This window comes from Nyctereutes procyonoides, unplaced genomic scaffold (assembly GCF_905146905.1).
Source record: "Nyctereutes procyonoides isolate TBG_1078 unplaced genomic scaffold, NYPRO_anot_genome, whole genome shotgun sequence".
NCBI classification, from domain to species: Eukaryota; Metazoa; Chordata; class Mammalia; order Carnivora; family Canidae; genus Nyctereutes; species Nyctereutes procyonoides.
This window is the reverse complement of record NW_026575125.1, coordinates 104,225,756-104,243,202: the sequence shown is the minus strand read 5'-3', so window position 1 is coordinate 104,243,202 and position 17,447 is coordinate 104,225,756. Positions and strand designations below refer to the sequence as shown.

The 17,447-nt window shown below is 39.4% G+C and overlaps 1 protein-coding gene across 2 annotated transcripts in view; it reads right to left on the bottom strand.

Annotated features, from left to right (window-relative positions):
- SLC9A6 (solute carrier family 9 member A6) overlaps nucleotides 1-17,069 on the bottom strand; it is a 54,127-nt gene extending 37,058 nt beyond the window's left edge. For both annotated transcript variants that reach the window (XM_055338432.1, XM_055338431.1), the window contains exons 1-6: nucleotides 16,736-17,069; nucleotides 6,531-6,730; nucleotides 5,076-5,153; nucleotides 4,707-4,783; nucleotides 4,282-4,394; nucleotides 1,617-1,722 (exon numbers count right to left, since the gene is read on the bottom strand). In XM_055338432.1, coding sequence (XP_055194407.1) covers nucleotides 1,617-1,722; nucleotides 4,282-4,394; nucleotides 4,707-4,783; nucleotides 5,076-5,153; nucleotides 6,531-6,730; nucleotides 16,736-17,069 — 908 coding nt within the window. The remainder of the gene's footprint in view (nucleotides 1-1,616; nucleotides 1,723-4,281; nucleotides 4,395-4,706; nucleotides 4,784-5,075; nucleotides 5,154-6,530; nucleotides 6,731-16,735) is intronic.
- Between the last annotated feature and the right edge of the window lie 378 nt (nucleotides 17,070-17,447).

Sequence of the window (17,447 nt, the reverse complement as noted above, 5' to 3'; positions counted from 1 at the left end):
ATCTGAGGACTGAAATTTCAGAAATTTTCTACCTTTTAAGTCAAATACTTTGATGTTTTTGTTACAAACATGTATTAATTTTGTTGTCATAAATAAAGACAAAGAGATGATATATAAAAGTGTAGGTGATACCAATTGCAATATGAAGAACAACATTCTAGTGACTTTGATTAAAACATCAGGGTGTCTCAGTCCTGGCACTATTGGTATTTGGGGCCAGATAATTATGTGTTGGGTGGTGGGTGCTGCCCTGTATACTGAAGAATATTGAGCAGCATTGCTGGCCTTCACCCACTAGATGGTATGAAGTAAAGGCAACTGTCTACGGGGCTAGATATTTGCTTAGTAGGAGTGGGTTGGCAGGACTGAGTTCCTAAGAGGTTCAGATTCATTTTTTCACCTGCAAACACCTTCTAATAACATGTATAGTAACTTCTATAGGTAGATTAAAGTATTGCTCATTTCAATAATTGTGTTTTCAAAGTATATATTATTTAAAACTTCTCAAAATTAACAGACATTTCTGCAGTGCTTATGTTAAATATGAGAAATACAGATTAAACTACAATGAGATATTGCTCAATCATCAAACTGGCAAAAATACAAGTCTGACAAATATTCTGTTGGGGAAGCTATGAGGAAACAGGCACTCCCATAATTCAGTGGTTACTGTGCAAAATGGCATAATCTCTTTGACAGGTAATGTAGCAATGTCTAACAGAATTATGAATGTATTTACCCTTTAACATAGTAATCTTACTACTGGAAAATTATCCTACTAATATATCTATGCATGTATAAAACAGGTGAGTTCAAGGTTAATCACTGCACCATTGTTTGGGATAGCAGAGGACTGAAAACTCTTTTATGCTTCTAGCAATATGAGACTGATTAAACCAACTATAAGTTCATAGTAAATCACATAGGATACTCTGTAGCTGCAAACAAAGAATGAGAAAATTCTCTGCTTCCATATGATAAGATCTCCAGGATATAGTTATGTGAGAGAAAGCTAGGCATAGAACATGTTTAGCGTGCTACTTTTAAAATAAGAAATAAGAGGCAAATAAGTATATTTATTCATATGTGTGCCTGTATTTGGATAAAGAAGTACAAGGATGCACAAGAAACTAATCAAAATGGTTACATATAAGGGGCTGGAGGGACAGGTGGATGAGAACAGGAATAAGAATGTGGCTTTTCTAGGTTACCTCTATACATTTTTGATTCTTGAACCATGTAAATACATTATCTGTTCCAAAAATATAATTTAATTTAAAAAGAAAATGTTCATGTTATAATGTTAAAACAGAATAAAAAAGTATATACACACCACAATCACAACTATGTAAAAACAGCATGCATATAAAGTAAGAATAAAAGGCAGTGCCCTCAAATTTTTATAGTAATTGTCTTTAGGTGTGAGAAGGATATACCATTTTTTTCTTCCTCACATTTTCCATGTTGTCTGTAAGTAGATATTTCTTTAAGAGGAAAAAAATACCTCAGTCTTTCAAACGTCTGCATTTGTAATGCACTTCATTCAATAAGTGACTTTTGGTTCCTAGTACCCTAACATTCAAAATATAGAAGATAACAAGAAAACAAACACTTACGAAGACAGCACTATGGCAACAGCATCGTTGAGGACACTCTCCCCAAACAGAAGTGCATAGAGTTCAACATCTACTTGAAGCTCGTGGAATATGGCAAGTACAGTCACTAGCAAGTAGAAAGAGTCAGAGGAGTATTTAGACATTACAAAAATAACATAGTCTCCTTCATAGATGATTATGATGGTTACTAAGAAATGCATCTTTTCCTCTTAGGATCTGATCCCAATAAACATTCTTTTACCATATTAAAGATTCAGTATGTCCCTTGTCCATACTTCTGTTTTCCCTAATTGTGTACCCGCAATATTTCCTTTATCTTATAAATAGTTGAAATTAACCCTGGAGGACTCAGCTGACCTACATGTTTCATGCAAATACTAACAATCTTGTCTTGTACATTTCTTCTCCATAAGGAATATATGCAGAATTTCTTACAGACCAGGTGATCATTAATCTTTGATGAAGAAGGGTATTACTAAAAGCATTTTTTGCTGCAAACTTCACCTTCTCCTTGGAGCTTTATAACTCATTTCTATTTGACTTGCAAATTTCAAGCACACTGGTTTAGTTTAGCAAAGACAGTAGGAAATGAAAGCACAAGTTTGGTTTTGGTTGAGATAAAATTTATGATCAGAATTACAGCTGCTATATTTAACTTAATGAGAAGCCAACAATTAGGCTATTACAGCCTGAGAAGATTAAAAACAAAACAAAACAACCCTTCTTCTAGGCAACAATTCTATGAGAAATTCTTAGAAAATCAGATGAGATTGAAGTTGCATTATAACCTTAATTGCTGAGTCATATATAGCTCACCACTAAATAAATCCAAGCAGACATGAGAGATTATTATAACCAGGGATTGGAGAGCCCCTTCAAATGCCAACCAACAAAACAGGAAACTTGCATTTTAAAAGATGTAGTTTTTACTGCAAAGCATTTCATCTGGAAAATACTGATACAAAAACTTACCAAGAAGAGAAAAGGAGGACAGAAGTAGTACTGAAGAATTTTGCAAAGAGAACCTAGGGCTCACTCTTTTAACAAATAAACAATTGCAGAATAACAAATGATTATAGGAGCAAATAAATGCCTATATAACTCAGAAGAAATGTAACTGTCCAACTTAATATGAGCAAAACAGTTTATCTTGAGCCATTCAGGCAATTCTTCTACCAACACAAAGCCAGAAGGTTGAAGTAATGTAGCCAATCCAACTGACAAGATTTCTCAAAGACATTGAAAAGTCGAGGACCTTGCTTCTAAGCAAAAGGACACAGAAAACGGAGACCACTGGCTCCTTGCAAAAACCATCGTATCTTCATACAGATAATGGGAGCAACTCTAAACAGTAAAGGGGGCAGCCTTGGTGGTCTTGAAGGGAACAATTTGATTTTGTTTTTAAAATGCTAAACTATGCAAACGCCTCTCTAAAATGCCCTCTGACCTTTATAAAATCATCTCATATAGAGAACAAATTTTCCTACTTTCTATATATAATGCCCTATGTTATCAGAGTTAATATAGGAATTCAGAGATAACCTTAGGATCCTACCTTTTATTGTGCTGAATGACAATTAAAGGGGATGATTAACTTACAAGGCTAAAAAGGTAGAACAAACCTTTGCCAAGGTCCTAAAGTCCAGTGAAAAAAACCTTGCATCCTTAGTTCAAAAACTCCAGTCTCCAGTCCCATGGCTAGGTCTTCAGCCTGCATCCTCTCTAAGTTCCTACCATAAGCATAGCTGTGAGACTCATCAATACCACAGTAGGAAAACTACAACCTAACTATATAGAATGACATCCATTTTCCAGCTGTGCTCATATCAGAACTACATCAGGGGTGCCTGGGGGGGCTCAGTCAAGTAAGCGTTCGACTCTTGGTTTTGGCTCAGGTCATGGTCTCAGGGTTGTGAGCTCGAGCCCTGCATGGAGCTCTGCACTCAGCACGGAGTCTGCTTGAGATTCCCTCCCTATACCCCTCCCACTGCTTGCTCGCACACTCTCTCTCTCTCTAAAATAAGTAAATAAATAAAACCTTTAAAAAACTCTATTTCATAACCATAAAGTCGATTTTATATAAAAACAACTAATGCATAGTAAGGCCTACCAGTGACACCAAATCCCATGGACAGTAGCAGAACTGTCTTCTAACAATCATTTAATAACTGTTTTTCCTGCTCTCACATGCGGATAGCTGAATACAAACAGAGGATATTTAGGGAACTGGCTTTCCCGAAGCATGAAATAAGTGTGTACCATTATTACCCATTTTAACTAATCTAGTTCATATTCTCCAAATCCCCAATTACTAAAGATAGACACCAACCTGAATTTCTGAAGAAAAGGCCATAAAGCCCTCATCTCAACAGCATCAAACTGAGGGCCAGTAATGAGCATAAAATAAATAAAGTGAAATGAAATGAAATGAAATGAAATAAAATAAAATAAAATAAATAAAATAAAATAAAATAAAATAAAATAAAATAAAATCAGTGTGTTTAAGCCAAAAGGATCCATGAATTTTGTTTTTTCCTCTACAAATGGAAGTATCATACTGTGGGAATTTATGAATCTACACCTAAAGGAAGGATTACACATGTGTGCTTTTGCTAGCAAAACATGGTACGTTAAGTCCTGAAGTTCCACTCTCACATGCACGTACCTGGGTCAGTTGCTGATACAATGGCACCAAATAGCAGACAGTCTGTAAAGTAAAAATCTCCTGCAAGCTGTCCGGTTACTTTCATCAGTGTAACACAGCCGTACATTATTGACCTGGTCAATAGACACATTTCTACTTTAGAAAAAACAGCAACTGTTAAAGAAGTTAGAATATAGTAGGAAGAAAAAGATGTGTCTGCTGTAGTATTCTGTGACTAATCTCAAATTTAACTCATGTCATTTAAGTATGGTAATACCTTGACCTTTAAGGAAAATTCACACAATTTATTATCTAAGTGAATGCATTTTACTGAAAAAGGTCCGCAAACACACTCAGGAATACAGTACTGCATAAATTAAATATGCATTGTTTTTAAAAAAGCATAATTAGAAGGATAAAAAGTGTTTTCACCTTCAAGTACTTACCCAATTACAAAACAAGAAATTGCTGTTCCAAGAAAAGCATATGCTAGGATAGACCCAAGGTTTCGAAAGAAATGTCTCTAACAAAAAAAAAGAAAGAAAGAAAAGAAAAAAGTTACAGTGTGTTAGAATACTTACCGATTATTTGAAAAAGAAAAGGCTTTCTATTCTAGGGTGCTTTGCTAATATTAAATGTATTATTCATTAAAGGAAATAAGTAAGAGAATTTTTTGTACAGGCATAAATTTCAGCAAGGAGAGGAGAAAGGAGGGAAAGCTGGAAAAAAAACTGCCTGTTTCTGAAGTGTCAGACAATGACAAAGTCCATGGAGTTTCAAGTTGTTCAAAGTATATGAAATACACAAGCACTTACTCTTTTCAGACTATATCCTGCATAAAATATGATAGGAGGAAGTAATATGTTGAAAAATACTTCTGGATCAAAGGTAACCTGTTAAAATAAAGAGTTCTTTTAGATGAAATCCCTTAGAAGAGTTCGTATTACATTATCAAATAATCAAAAAGAAAAAAGATTGTTAAACTGGGGAAAAGGCAAGTACATTATTGTGGTCACTGAAAAGTATTTCATATAGGATAGCTGTTGTTATATTTCTCAACCAAATGACAAGGAGACAGTATTGGAGCAATCAGTTAAGTCATATCTGTGGAAAGGGTGATAAAATACTATGACATTAAAAATCTTAAAAATAGGAAAAAGCATGAACATATCTTTGCTTTAAATAAAAGAGACCCTAAGCTGGTAACAAAATTTGGAGGTATGGCACGATTGCTGGCAAGAAGAAACTGACTTCTTGTATAGGTCATGCCTCTAAAGGTATATGGCAGCATATTATGGTATGACTAAGATTTCTAGTCCTGACAGCCTATTTGTTTTCATTCTAGTCCCTATAATAACATAGGTGCCCTTTTCTGTTCATGAGGCTGCAACAGGATCTGACATGAACACAAAGCAGCTACACACATATCCATGCTAAAATTTTCGTTTACTAGGACTTTTAAGGAACTGGAATTTTCCACAGGTAGAAAGAACTCTTGCAAAGTCAAGTAAGCTCGGATGAAATTGTAAAAAGCATTAAAGATGGTCTGAACCACAACCAAGTAGCTATGAAAGCCAAGTCCTGCCCATGCAGAAGACAGAAGTGGAGGCACATAGCCATGGGTGGGTGGAAGAGAAGAGACACGAGCAAAGAGGCCCCGAGAAGCTTCGGCAGGGGGACTATGGCAGGGGACAGCAGAAAGCAGTGCCAGGAATGTCTGGGTGCCAGGAAAACTGCAGTATAGCCTCCCACATGGAGCTCGATACACAGCATGGTACAGTGACTGATACTCAGAATGAAGCCCCTGACGTTGTGCCAGATTATGAATCAAAGAAAGATTGAATTGTCCTCCAGACACAATGCAGTCAAAACAAGAAAAAAATAATAATATCCTAAGAAATATTAATGGAATATTTTAGGTATTATTAAATAAACTCAATGTGCTGAAGGACCATAAAACTCTAAGGACCATCTGTAAATTGAAAGAAATGCTTATAAATTCTACTTAAGTCAATACAGATCACCATTTATTACAATTATAAATATCACTGAATGAAACAAAAAGGATTAGAGTACTTAGCCTCAATCAGAAAATGAAATGGACAGATGTCCATTCATTTCCTTAGCATTATATTACACTTGAGATTTTTCTCCATTTTAAAAGAATGATTTTAAACATCATTAAAAATTATTAATTCTTCTCCTGAATTGCTTTGCTGCTAGTTATACACTTAAAAAAATCCAAATGTTCCCTTTAACAAAGAACTTACCTTTCTAAGCATTTCATTATCTTGAACGTTATTGAGTTCGTGTGAACTAATCTCTCCTTTAAGCGTATATTCATAAAACTTTCCACTAACATTTACCAATAAGGTAGTTGGGCTTGACTGTACTTCACAGCTCAGGGTCACATTATTTACATCACTCGGAACGTGAATGCCATATCGAAGCACAAGGCCCACCAAAAGACCTGGAAATAATAAAAGAACCATATAAGCTCTTCTTTTGGACAAAGGTTACTTCTGTACCACACACGTCCCTTTGGATTGATAACAGAAGAACTCTTAGCATAGTCCTCTGTGGTTCAGAACAAATTTCTAGACTGAATGCAGTTACATTTAAAAGTATTACTATATTTGCAAATCTAAGAGTTTAATATTCATATAATCCAGTGGGACAAGAGGGGAAAACATTCCCTAGGGTACAGCATATATCACGGCATTTCTAGATCAAGATAGAAGTAAGTGATTAGGAATGTAACAAAATAAAAAATAACTTCAAATTATCTGTACATAGAATAAGGTATCCCAACATGACAGTGCAATCATGTTAGAAATGTGTTTACCACCTCCATCTCCATCCATCAATTTATAAGACTTAAACACACAACACTTCTCAAATTATTCCTCCAGCACCTGGCTGGCCAAATAATACACATTTAACAAATTGGAGCATCAATAATATTTGTAGATCAACTGAGTTCTTCTACCACTAAAAGCTCAGATTTTTATTTAAAAACATGTGTTTCAAAATCAAAACATGGAATAGAAGTCCTCCGTCCAACACTATGACATCAATATATTGCAAGAATTGTACTTGGATTTTTTTTAAGATTTTATTTATTTATTCATGAGAGAGAGAGAGAGGCAGAGACACAGGCAGAGGGAGAAGCAGGCTCCACGCAGGGAGCCTGATGTGGGACTCGATCCGGGAACTCCAGAATCGCGCCCTGAGCCAAAGGCAGACACCCAAATGCTTAGCCACCTGGGTGTCCCAAGAATTGTACTTGGATAATCATATTGATATTCAAACGTACACAATGTTCTAGGTACTAAAACCTACATTGACCTGTTTAATAATGGCTTTATTGAGATGTAATTCACATATCATAAAGTTTACCCTTTTAAACCATACAGTTCAGTGGCTTTTACTATATTCACAAAGTCGTATATTGATCATCACAATCTAATTCCAAAACATTTTCATTGCTCCAAAAAGAAACCCCATACCTATTAGCAGTAATTTTCCACCTTACCCCCCAACTCCCAGCCCCTGGAAACCACTACTATCCTTACTTTCTATATAGATTTGCCAACTCTGGACATTTCATAGAAACAGAATCCTAGGGATGCCTGGGTGGCTCAGTGGTTGAGCATCTGCCTTTGGCTCAGGGTGTTGATCCCAGGGTCCTGGGATCAAGTCTCGCATCAGGCTCCCTGCAGGGAACTTGATTCTCTGTGTATGTCTCTGTCTCTTTCTCTGTATTTCTTATGAATAAATAAATTAAAAATCTAAAAAAAAAAAGAAACAGAATCCAACAATATGTGAATTTTCATGTCTGGCATTTTTCATTCAGCATCATGTTTTTAAGGTTTATCCATGTTGTAGCATGTATTAGAACTTCATTCCTTTTCGTAGTTAAATAATATTCCATGGTATGGATCTATCTCAACTGCAAATTGAACTCAAACTTCTGGAACTTTCCTTTACTCCAAGAGGTACAGAGGCTAGAGTACCATGCTGAATAGGCCCCCAGGGTTCTGAGATGAAAACAAGGTCCCTCCTTCATGTAGCTCTCAGTCTAGTTAGTGAAAACAGACTGAATAAACAGTGACAGTATGATATATATGGAGACAAGGTGTTATAAAAATGGAAAAGAGGTACCTGGTGCCTAACCAAGCCAGACGGAAGAGGGACAACAGGGAAATCTTTCCAGAGGTGTCACATAAGCAAGGAAACAAAGGAAAAGAAATGGTTTTCCAGGTAGGAGGTACAGTAGTACACATCCAGTCATAGAAGAGTGAGAGAACACAGTCCATTCAGGGAATTGCACGTAATTTGGGATGGCTGGGTTACAAAGTGATGGAGTTGAGGTGTGCAAGATTGGCAGGAGCACTGTCATAAAAGACCTTGTGAGTTGGGGAAGGGAAGTTAGACTTTATCTCAAAAGCAAAAGGAAGCCATGGAAGGGTTATAAATAAACAGGGGCTTGACATAAGATTTCTATTTTAGAAAGACAGATTGCTCTAGACCACAGAGGTTCGAAAAGTCCAGACAGAAGGCCACTGCAGTCTTTCAGGCACTGAGGGCTTCGGGCCTCATCCCAGAGAGCAGAGAAAGGCATGGAGAGATTTTTGGAAGGTATTAGTTTTTAGAAGAACTCAGTGACTGAGTACACCAGGAGGAAGGGAGATGGGGAGAAAGACTAAGGGAAGCCAAGCTGACTTGGCAATTGGGTGGGTAAGCTGGCCTAAGCAGCCAGATATGTAGCAGGGCCATTTGGGGAGAAAGGGAACAGGTTCATGGTGGAAATCCTACAGTTCTGTTTCGGATCTGTTGAGTGTGAAGTACTTGTGACACAGGCACTGTCGAGTGTATAGGATCTGAAGCTCAAGGAAGTGTTTGGGGGGGTCTTGAGTGGAGATAGCTGAAGCCAGGTACCTCTGAGATAACCTGAAGAGCAAATAAAATGCGAAGAGGACTATGGATATATGCCCAGAGTTTTACCCCAACATTTACTAGCCAACATAAAGGAGCTGGTGGGGAAGAGGAGCTGATGAAGGAATCAAAGGACGACAAGTAGCAGGAGTAGGAAGAGAACAGGAAGAAGTGATGAAAACTAGCCAATTCTGTGGTCAAGTCAAGGATGACAGGTGTTATGAAGTGTCCGTCAGGTTTGGGAATGAGGAGCTCACGGGTGACCTTGGTAAGGGTAGTTCCAGTGGAGCAGAGGGAGCAGAAGCCAGTCCAGAGTGGGAAATGATAAAATGCAGGGAGGGGAAAGGAGCTGGGAAGTGGGGAAGGCACAGAGATGGGGGATTCTTTGAGGCAACTTGCAGTCACACGATTTTTAAAGTGAGTGGCAATGAATAACTGCTAAACAGTAGGATGACCTCAACTTTTAAAAAAGTTTTTAACAGGGACATCAGCATGGCTCAATGGTTGAGTGTCTGCCTTTGGCCCAGGGCATGATCCTGGAGTCCTAGGATCGAGTCCCACATCAGGCTTCCTGCATGGAGCCTGCTTCTCCCTCTGCCTGTGTCTCTGCCTCTCTCTCTTTATGTCTTTCATTAATGAATAAATAAACTCTTTAAAAAAGTTTTTAACAAAGTTCCAGGTTGAAAATAAATGGAAGAGAAAATATTTGCAAATCATCTATCTGATAAGGGGCTAATATGCAAAACACATAAAGAACTCACATAAGTCAATAGGAAAAAAAAATCTGATTAAAAAATGGCCAGAAGATCTGGACATTTTTCCAAAGAAGACATAGAGATGGCCACCAGGTATATGAAAAAATGCTCAACATCATTAAGCATCAGGGAAGTACAAATTAAAACCATGATGAAATCACCTTACACCTTTCAGAATGGCAAGATCAAAAAGACAAGAAATAACAAGTGCTGGCAAGGCTGTGGAGAACAGGAAACCCTCATGCACTGTTGGTGGGAATGAAAACTGGTGCAGTCATTGTGGAAAACAGTACAGAGGTTAATTAAAAAATTTAAAATAGGGATGCCTGGGTGGCTCAGTGGTTGAGCATCTGCCTGCGGCTCAGGTTGTGATCCCAGGATCCTGGGATCCAGTTCCATATCAGGCTCCCTGCAGGGAGCCTACTTATCCCTCTGCCTATGTCTCTGCCTCTCTCTCTGTGTTTCTCATGAATAAATAAATAAAATCTTAAAAAAATTTAAAAACAGAACTACCATATGATCTAGCAATTCCACTTTTGGGTATTTATCTGAAGTAAACAAAAACACTAACTCAAAAAGATCTATGTACTTGCATGTTCATTGCAAAATCATCTACAATAGCCAAGACATGGAAACAACCTAAGTGCCCATCAATGGACAAAAAAGATAAAGGAAATGTGCTGTATATGCACTATGGAATATTATCCAGCCATAAAAAAGAATGAAATCTTGTCATCTGCAACAATATGGCTAGACCCTGAAGGCATTATGCCAAGTGAAAACAAGTCATACAGAGAAAGACAGATACCATATGATCCCTCTTATATCTAAAACAAAACAAAAGGGATCCCTGGGTGGCGCAGCGGTTTGGCGCCTGCCTTTGGCCCGGGGCGCGATCCTGGAGACCCCGGATCGAGTCCCGCGTCGGGCTCCCGGTGCATGGAGCCTGCTTCTCCCTCTGCCTGTGTCTCTGCCTTTCTCTCTCTCTCCCTGTGTGACTATCATAAATAAATAAAAATTTAAAAAAATCTAAAAAAAAAAAAGAATAAAACAAAACAAAAGACCAAGTTCATAGATACAGAGAACAGACTGGTGATTGCCAGAGGTGGGGAGTGGGAGGTGGAAGAAATGAGTCAAGATGTATTCATTTATTTAAAAATTTTAAAAATGAAAAATATATCGTGAAAATATCTATTCTCTTAATAAACAAAATAAAAAAGTTATGGTTGGGTATCAGCTGAGTTTGATAAACATTACCTGGGTGAGAAAAGGCTATAGATCCATAGTCATCCTGCTTATATGATAAATAAAGAGCTCTTTTCTCTGCTATCCCATAAGATCTCCTAATTAAGAGGCTCAGTAAAAGTTGCCCCCCTTATATTTATGTGCAAAAATCATAGCTAAGCTACTGTAAGTAATAATAACAGCAGTACAAATTCTTTCCGTGTCCTAACACAGTCTGATTGTGTAAGGAATGGTATCTACCAGTTCTACAGCACTCCAACCCAATGCCGAAATGTTGCTGGGCACCTTAAGGAGGGATCAACACTTGGACAAATTTGAAACACATGCTTTGGCAGTTAAAGCTTCAGCAGGGAGAATAATTACTTAGGCTGGAAAAAAATTGAGATCCTTTCATTACAGCATCAGATATCTGAAAAATTGGAATTTCTCTGAATAAAGTTGATAGTTTACTTTGGGTTCTGTAAAAGGTCAAATCGTAATCATAGAGTTAAAGTAATTCTCAGTGAAGAGAAAGTATACAAAAAAGTGCTTTGTTAAGGGGATAAGGCAGAAACTTCTAGGCTCCTACATAGAGGCACAAAAAATATTGGTATCTCAAAGTTTAAAATTACCACTAACAGGCAACAAAGAATTCAACTGCAAAGAGATATTGTTCACAAAACAGAGAGGTACCACCTCTCCTACACATTCCTGACCCTCTTGTGCTGGACGCTGGACCCCCTTCCAGGGATAAAGAACCCAGTATCACCCAAGGCCCCAATACTGGATGGGGCTCACGGTCAATGGAAATTGGTTTTCTAACGGATCTCAGCCCATTCTCCCAGGCTATGACACTAGGTGCCTCTGATAGTCAAAAATATGGAAGAAACAACACTGGGATATCAAAAGTAGTCAAAATTGATAAAATTTCTACAGATAAACAAGTGTATGTACATAGATTTATATGTGTGTGTGTGTATAATGTTTATCTACTTCTTGAAGAATGCTGTTAGATTTTGTCTTAAAAGCTAATTCAACTCCAAGACAGCTAAAAAAAAAAAAAAAAAAAAAAGCAAGGTCTTTGCCATCCTCTGGTTAGTTTTACATGTGTTCATTCAACTTTTTGTCTCCTAGCACATTCTCTACAGCAGTTCCTCCAACCTTTATCTTCCTTCTCAAATCCTCAATCTCACTGCCTACTTTTCAGAGAAGCCGCAGGCCATCTGATGTAAGCTGCCTCAATTCCAAGCCTCCCTGTGTCAACATTAGCTCATTTGTCTTTAGCCCCCATTCTGGGGAAAGATCAACCTCTTTTCCAAGGGGATTCTTTCCAATCAGTCCCCATCCTAATTCTTTCTGCACATATAATCTGCTCCTCATAATCTTATGCAGTAGATAATACTATAAATCTCTCAGTCATTGTTTCCTTATCTCTAAAATGGGGATAAATGACTTGGCCAACAGTATTTGGCATTAGGTGATAAAACCAGCATTGAAGTCTGGTTTTTCTATTTCCAAAGCCTCTCTAATCTTTTCCTTCTCCTTCTTCTTTAAGTAGTAGGCTCCATGTTGGTGTGGAGCTCAATGTGGGGCTTGAACTCACGACTCTGAGATCTAGACCTGAGCTGAAATCAAGAAGTGGACACTTAACCAACTGAACACCCCAGGAGGCGTAAGCCTCTCTAATTTTCTAATCATCTCCTTGCTCTCATGTCACAATGAACTGCTCCAGTGGTTAAGGCTTCTACTCCCTCACAGCCTTCCCTCACAATCCACCTCCAAAACCCCTACAACCTAAGTATTATCTCTCTACATATATGATCTTACAAAATTTAGTATAGTATGATGTAGGAAAAAAAGCACAACTTTGAAAGTCAGATGGATGTATGAATTCCAGCTTCATCAAGTTCTAGTCTGTGACTTTAGGATGGATAACCTCTCCTTGAATCTCAGTTTCCTTATGTGTAGTGATAATAACACTAACCAGTTTATCTTTATAATTAAGTTTTATCTCTTCAATATAAGGCAATAAAGTTAGGGGCTAAGAGAATGGGATTTCTGAGCCAGACTGACTGGGTCTGAATCCTGGCTCAATACTTACAAATTATGGGACTTCAGGAAGGTCATTTAACTTCTCTCTGCCCCAATTTCCTTGTCTACAAAATGGGAAAAATAATAGTATCCATCTTACAGTGTTAAGAGGTTTAAATAAATATATTAGAATGGTCAATAAACATTACCTATTAAGGCACAAGATTGTAAGTGCATTGTGGTTTGGGATGATGACTCATATCTGTATTTCCCATCATATCTCATACGTCAAAGACACTTAATATTTACTGATGAATCATGTCAGTTAAGTGTAGGACTCTAGTTTCTCTAAGTTTCAGGCAAAATATTTCTTCCCAGTCCCTCGCTTTCTATACCATCTGTAAGCATACTACAGTGAGTGATAACTTTTCAGACTTAACTACCCTGACAATTTTTACTCGCTTTTAAGCTTCTTAAGCAAGCTAGCCCAAAGAACAGAACACATCGGTGCTTTCACATTGTGTTTGTAACTGGAGTAATTAGGCTATATTACAATCTAGAAACTGACCACAATTTAATCTTTTCTTTTTTTACTCTTGATTCTCAAAAAGATAAAGGAGAGGCTTATTTTAAATAGCATTTTTCCAGAAGTTAGGTAGCTAAACCAACATCACAGACATAAAATCATCAGTGAACTGAATCTTGGAGGGCTGGATATTCCCAGAATATGGAGCTTTTTCATCCAGAAGTCAAGTTGAAAAATAAAGGTCTTATAATATATTAGTATAACAGCTATGATGGTATAAGACTCAAATAAAAGGTAAATGGCAGACAGTAATTAGTATTAGAAAATATCGATTTCCATGGCACTTAAAATACTTTGATCCAATCCCATCTATTCACAAACTAGACTTGGGAATTGGTCAGGAGGCTGTTTATTCATAGCCCCCATTGCCATATTGAGAAAATGAAACAGGCTAAAGAATGCCAAGTCGTGGCAAATCAAGCCCAGATCTGACTCCCAGATAACCCATCCCCTTTATATTCCACAAGAAATACCCTTGTTTTTCCTTCACAAAACACTAACACTAAGGTACTCCATTACCTTTTACTGACTCAAAAACATCAGGAAATGCAGTAAATAATCCCACTTTTCTATTTTACTCAAGAATTAGAGGAAGTTAATGATATCAACTACTGAGGAGCAAATATTTTCAGGGCACTTCTAAGTCCTTATTTGATATTAAAAATAAATACTGTATTTGCCTCTTATCAGACTAAGCAATTAAAAGAACTGTTTTGAGCCTAACCTGAGAAAATGCGGTTATGAAAGCAATAATAATAGTATTACAGCTATTGTTTATTGAACACTTACTTAGGGGTCAGGTACTAAGCTAAAAACGTTTCTTCCTCACAAAATCCTTCTATCATTTTCCCCAATTTATAGATGACAGTGTAAAAGGGTAAGAGACTTGCCTAAGATCACACAGAACTACTGGCACAATGGGACAGGAATCCAGGTCGGACTCTAAAGCAGGGGTTGGCAAACCACAGCGATGGTTTGTTTCTGTATAGCTCAAGAGCTAAGAACAGTTTTTAAGTGTTTTAGGTTTGTAAAAAGAAAAAACAAAAAGAAGAAAATGCAAGAGAGAATATAGAGACCTATTGTGATCCACAAAGCCAAGAGTATTTACTCTCTGGCCCTTTACAGAAAAAATTTGCAGACCTCTGGCCTAAAGCCCTGCACCTTTAACCAATACATCATACTCTCTCCATATGAAGGAAAGAGGCTTCTGTGATGGGCTCCTTATTTTAACACCATAATACTCATTTGACATTTAATTGAATTTAAGACACCACTGTTTTCTTTATATGACCTGTCTACCCAGGAAAGCTAAGTTCCTTGAAAGTGGGGATCTTTCTTTTGTATTTTCTGTGCTTAATAGATAGTTGGCTGACTAGCAAATGTTTGAAGATAGTAAATATAAATCATACATTGTTCTACAGAGAAATAATATAGAGGTGTAGCTTAAAGGGTGCTGCAAGTAAAATGCCAAAAATATGAAATATGAAAACCACCTAACATGTTTAAAAACTAAGAATCCTAAGAAACAGATATTTGTACACAGGCTTAGAATCGTATTACCTTACAGATGAAACATAACCTTGAGTTCATGCATTTTCCTGATGCACACAACTACCTTGTTTTGCCACCCTTGAGATGAACATATGCATATTCCAGAAGTCTGTATTTACTGGAATGGGCTGGGGAGGGAGGTCCTGGAGAAATATCTTTTTTGTGTGTGCCAAAACTGCTTCTACCTATTTGCAAGTCTGAGAAGTAAAGCTCAACAAGCTCATCAGTTTTAAGCCCATTCCATATGAAGATAATCTTCATTCAGAGACTGCACGGAAAGGATTGTTTGTGCACCATCTCTTCAGCCATCTATACCCTCACAGTCACGTTAAGACAGCAATACGCATCTTTACCTCTCATGAGGCCTCCCAGCAGGCCAAAATGCCTGTGAGTCCATGGTTTCATTTGCCCTTCTCGCTTTATGACCAAAATATAAAAATACATAAGAAACCTCAAAAAGAAAGCACTCTAAAATGCAAGAAATGAAGCCATTTACTCAACGATCACATCAATAACGTTATGCCACCAGCAAGTCACCCATACTGCATATGCGTGGTGTTCCTAATCACTATTTGGTTGAACTGTCCTGATCATCGTACAACACACTGCTGGGAGATCTTTTAACTCTTTCCTGTCCTCACCTCGGTACGCCTGGATTAGGAGGGTAGACCGTACGTATCCTAATCAGATATGCTGAGCATAGTACAATAAATCAGGACGTCATTAAAAACACCCTAAGCCTTTCTTGTAGCTTTTTTTTTTTTTTTTTTTGCATTCGAGTTTCACTTGGGCTACATGGCAGTATGGTTTTCATTCTCAACCTCAAAAGGACAGGGCGTAGCAAGAGCTGGGTGATGGGAAAAGGTGGACTCTGCCTCCTAAAGAACACCAGATCCTGAGCAGTAGCGATATTACTGCAGCTTCAATGGACCTTAAACAAACTGACACCCCAGAGAAATAGATCGCTGTGTTGTCTTCCCTTCCCCCAGTCCCCAGCCCAATTCGAGACACCGCACCCACTCCCTTCCCATCCTCAGTCCCGGGTCTTGAGCTTGGTAGGCAGAGGCGGGGGTGGGGGGAGATGCGTGGAAGAAAAAGGGGGTGGGGTCGGAGGAAAAAAAGGTGTGGACAAGCAAAGGAAAGGGTGTGCGAAAGCAAAGAAAACGGGGGGCGAGGCTGAGGAGGAAATGGGGTGAGGCAGAGAAAGGGGGACATAGCAGAAAAAAAGGGGACAAGGCAGAAAACGGGGGTGGGGGTGGGCGAGGCAAAAATGAAAGGAATCAGAAGGGGAGTCGAACACAGGCCGAGCCGGACCAAGAGAGGAGGCGAAGCAGCCGGCGGGCAAAGGAAGGGGGAGCGCCAGAGGGCGGACATGGGTTGAGGCACTTGCCATAAATCATAGCCAGGCCGGTTTCGTGCAGGAAGCGGGCCCGGCGGTGCTTGAAGAGCCAGATGGTGAGAATGGTGAGGGTGAGGAGCAGGATGAAGATGAGCAGGTTGGCGCTGTCCTGCCGGTGGCTCTCCTCCGCTTGCTTCTCGGACACTATCTCCTCGTCCATGGCTCTCGCCGTGCCGCTGGCGCCGTCCGAAGCCCCGGCCCAGCCAAAGACGCCCACTGCGAGGAGCAACCAGAGCGGCCGCATGAGCCCGCGGGCCCCGGAGCCGCCGCCACCGCCACCGCCGCCGCGGCTGAGGGGCGCCCGCTGCCAGCCGCGCCGAGCCATGACTCCCCCCGCCCCCCGCCCCGCTTCTCACCCGCAGCCGCCCGCGGTCGGACCACTCCCCGAGGGCTCACGGGAAAGGGGCGGGGCCCCAGGGTAGCCGCCGGAGCGCGCGCCGCCGCCGCCGCCTCCACCGCGCTGCTCTTAAAGGGGACGCGTCACACACATTTCCCCCATCCCCCCCCCAACCCGGCTAGCTCAGCCCCATTCCTTTGCCCTTCCGGCCTCCACCGCACCAGCTCCCCCTTAGCCCCGGACACGGACGCTCAGGTGCTGCCAGGGAACGAAAGGCTGTCGAATCTAGCCCATGGCCTTCTGGAAAAGAGACCTCAGCTCGGGGTAATCAAGAAGAGGTGGATCAAGCTAGGTCTACTTTGGTCC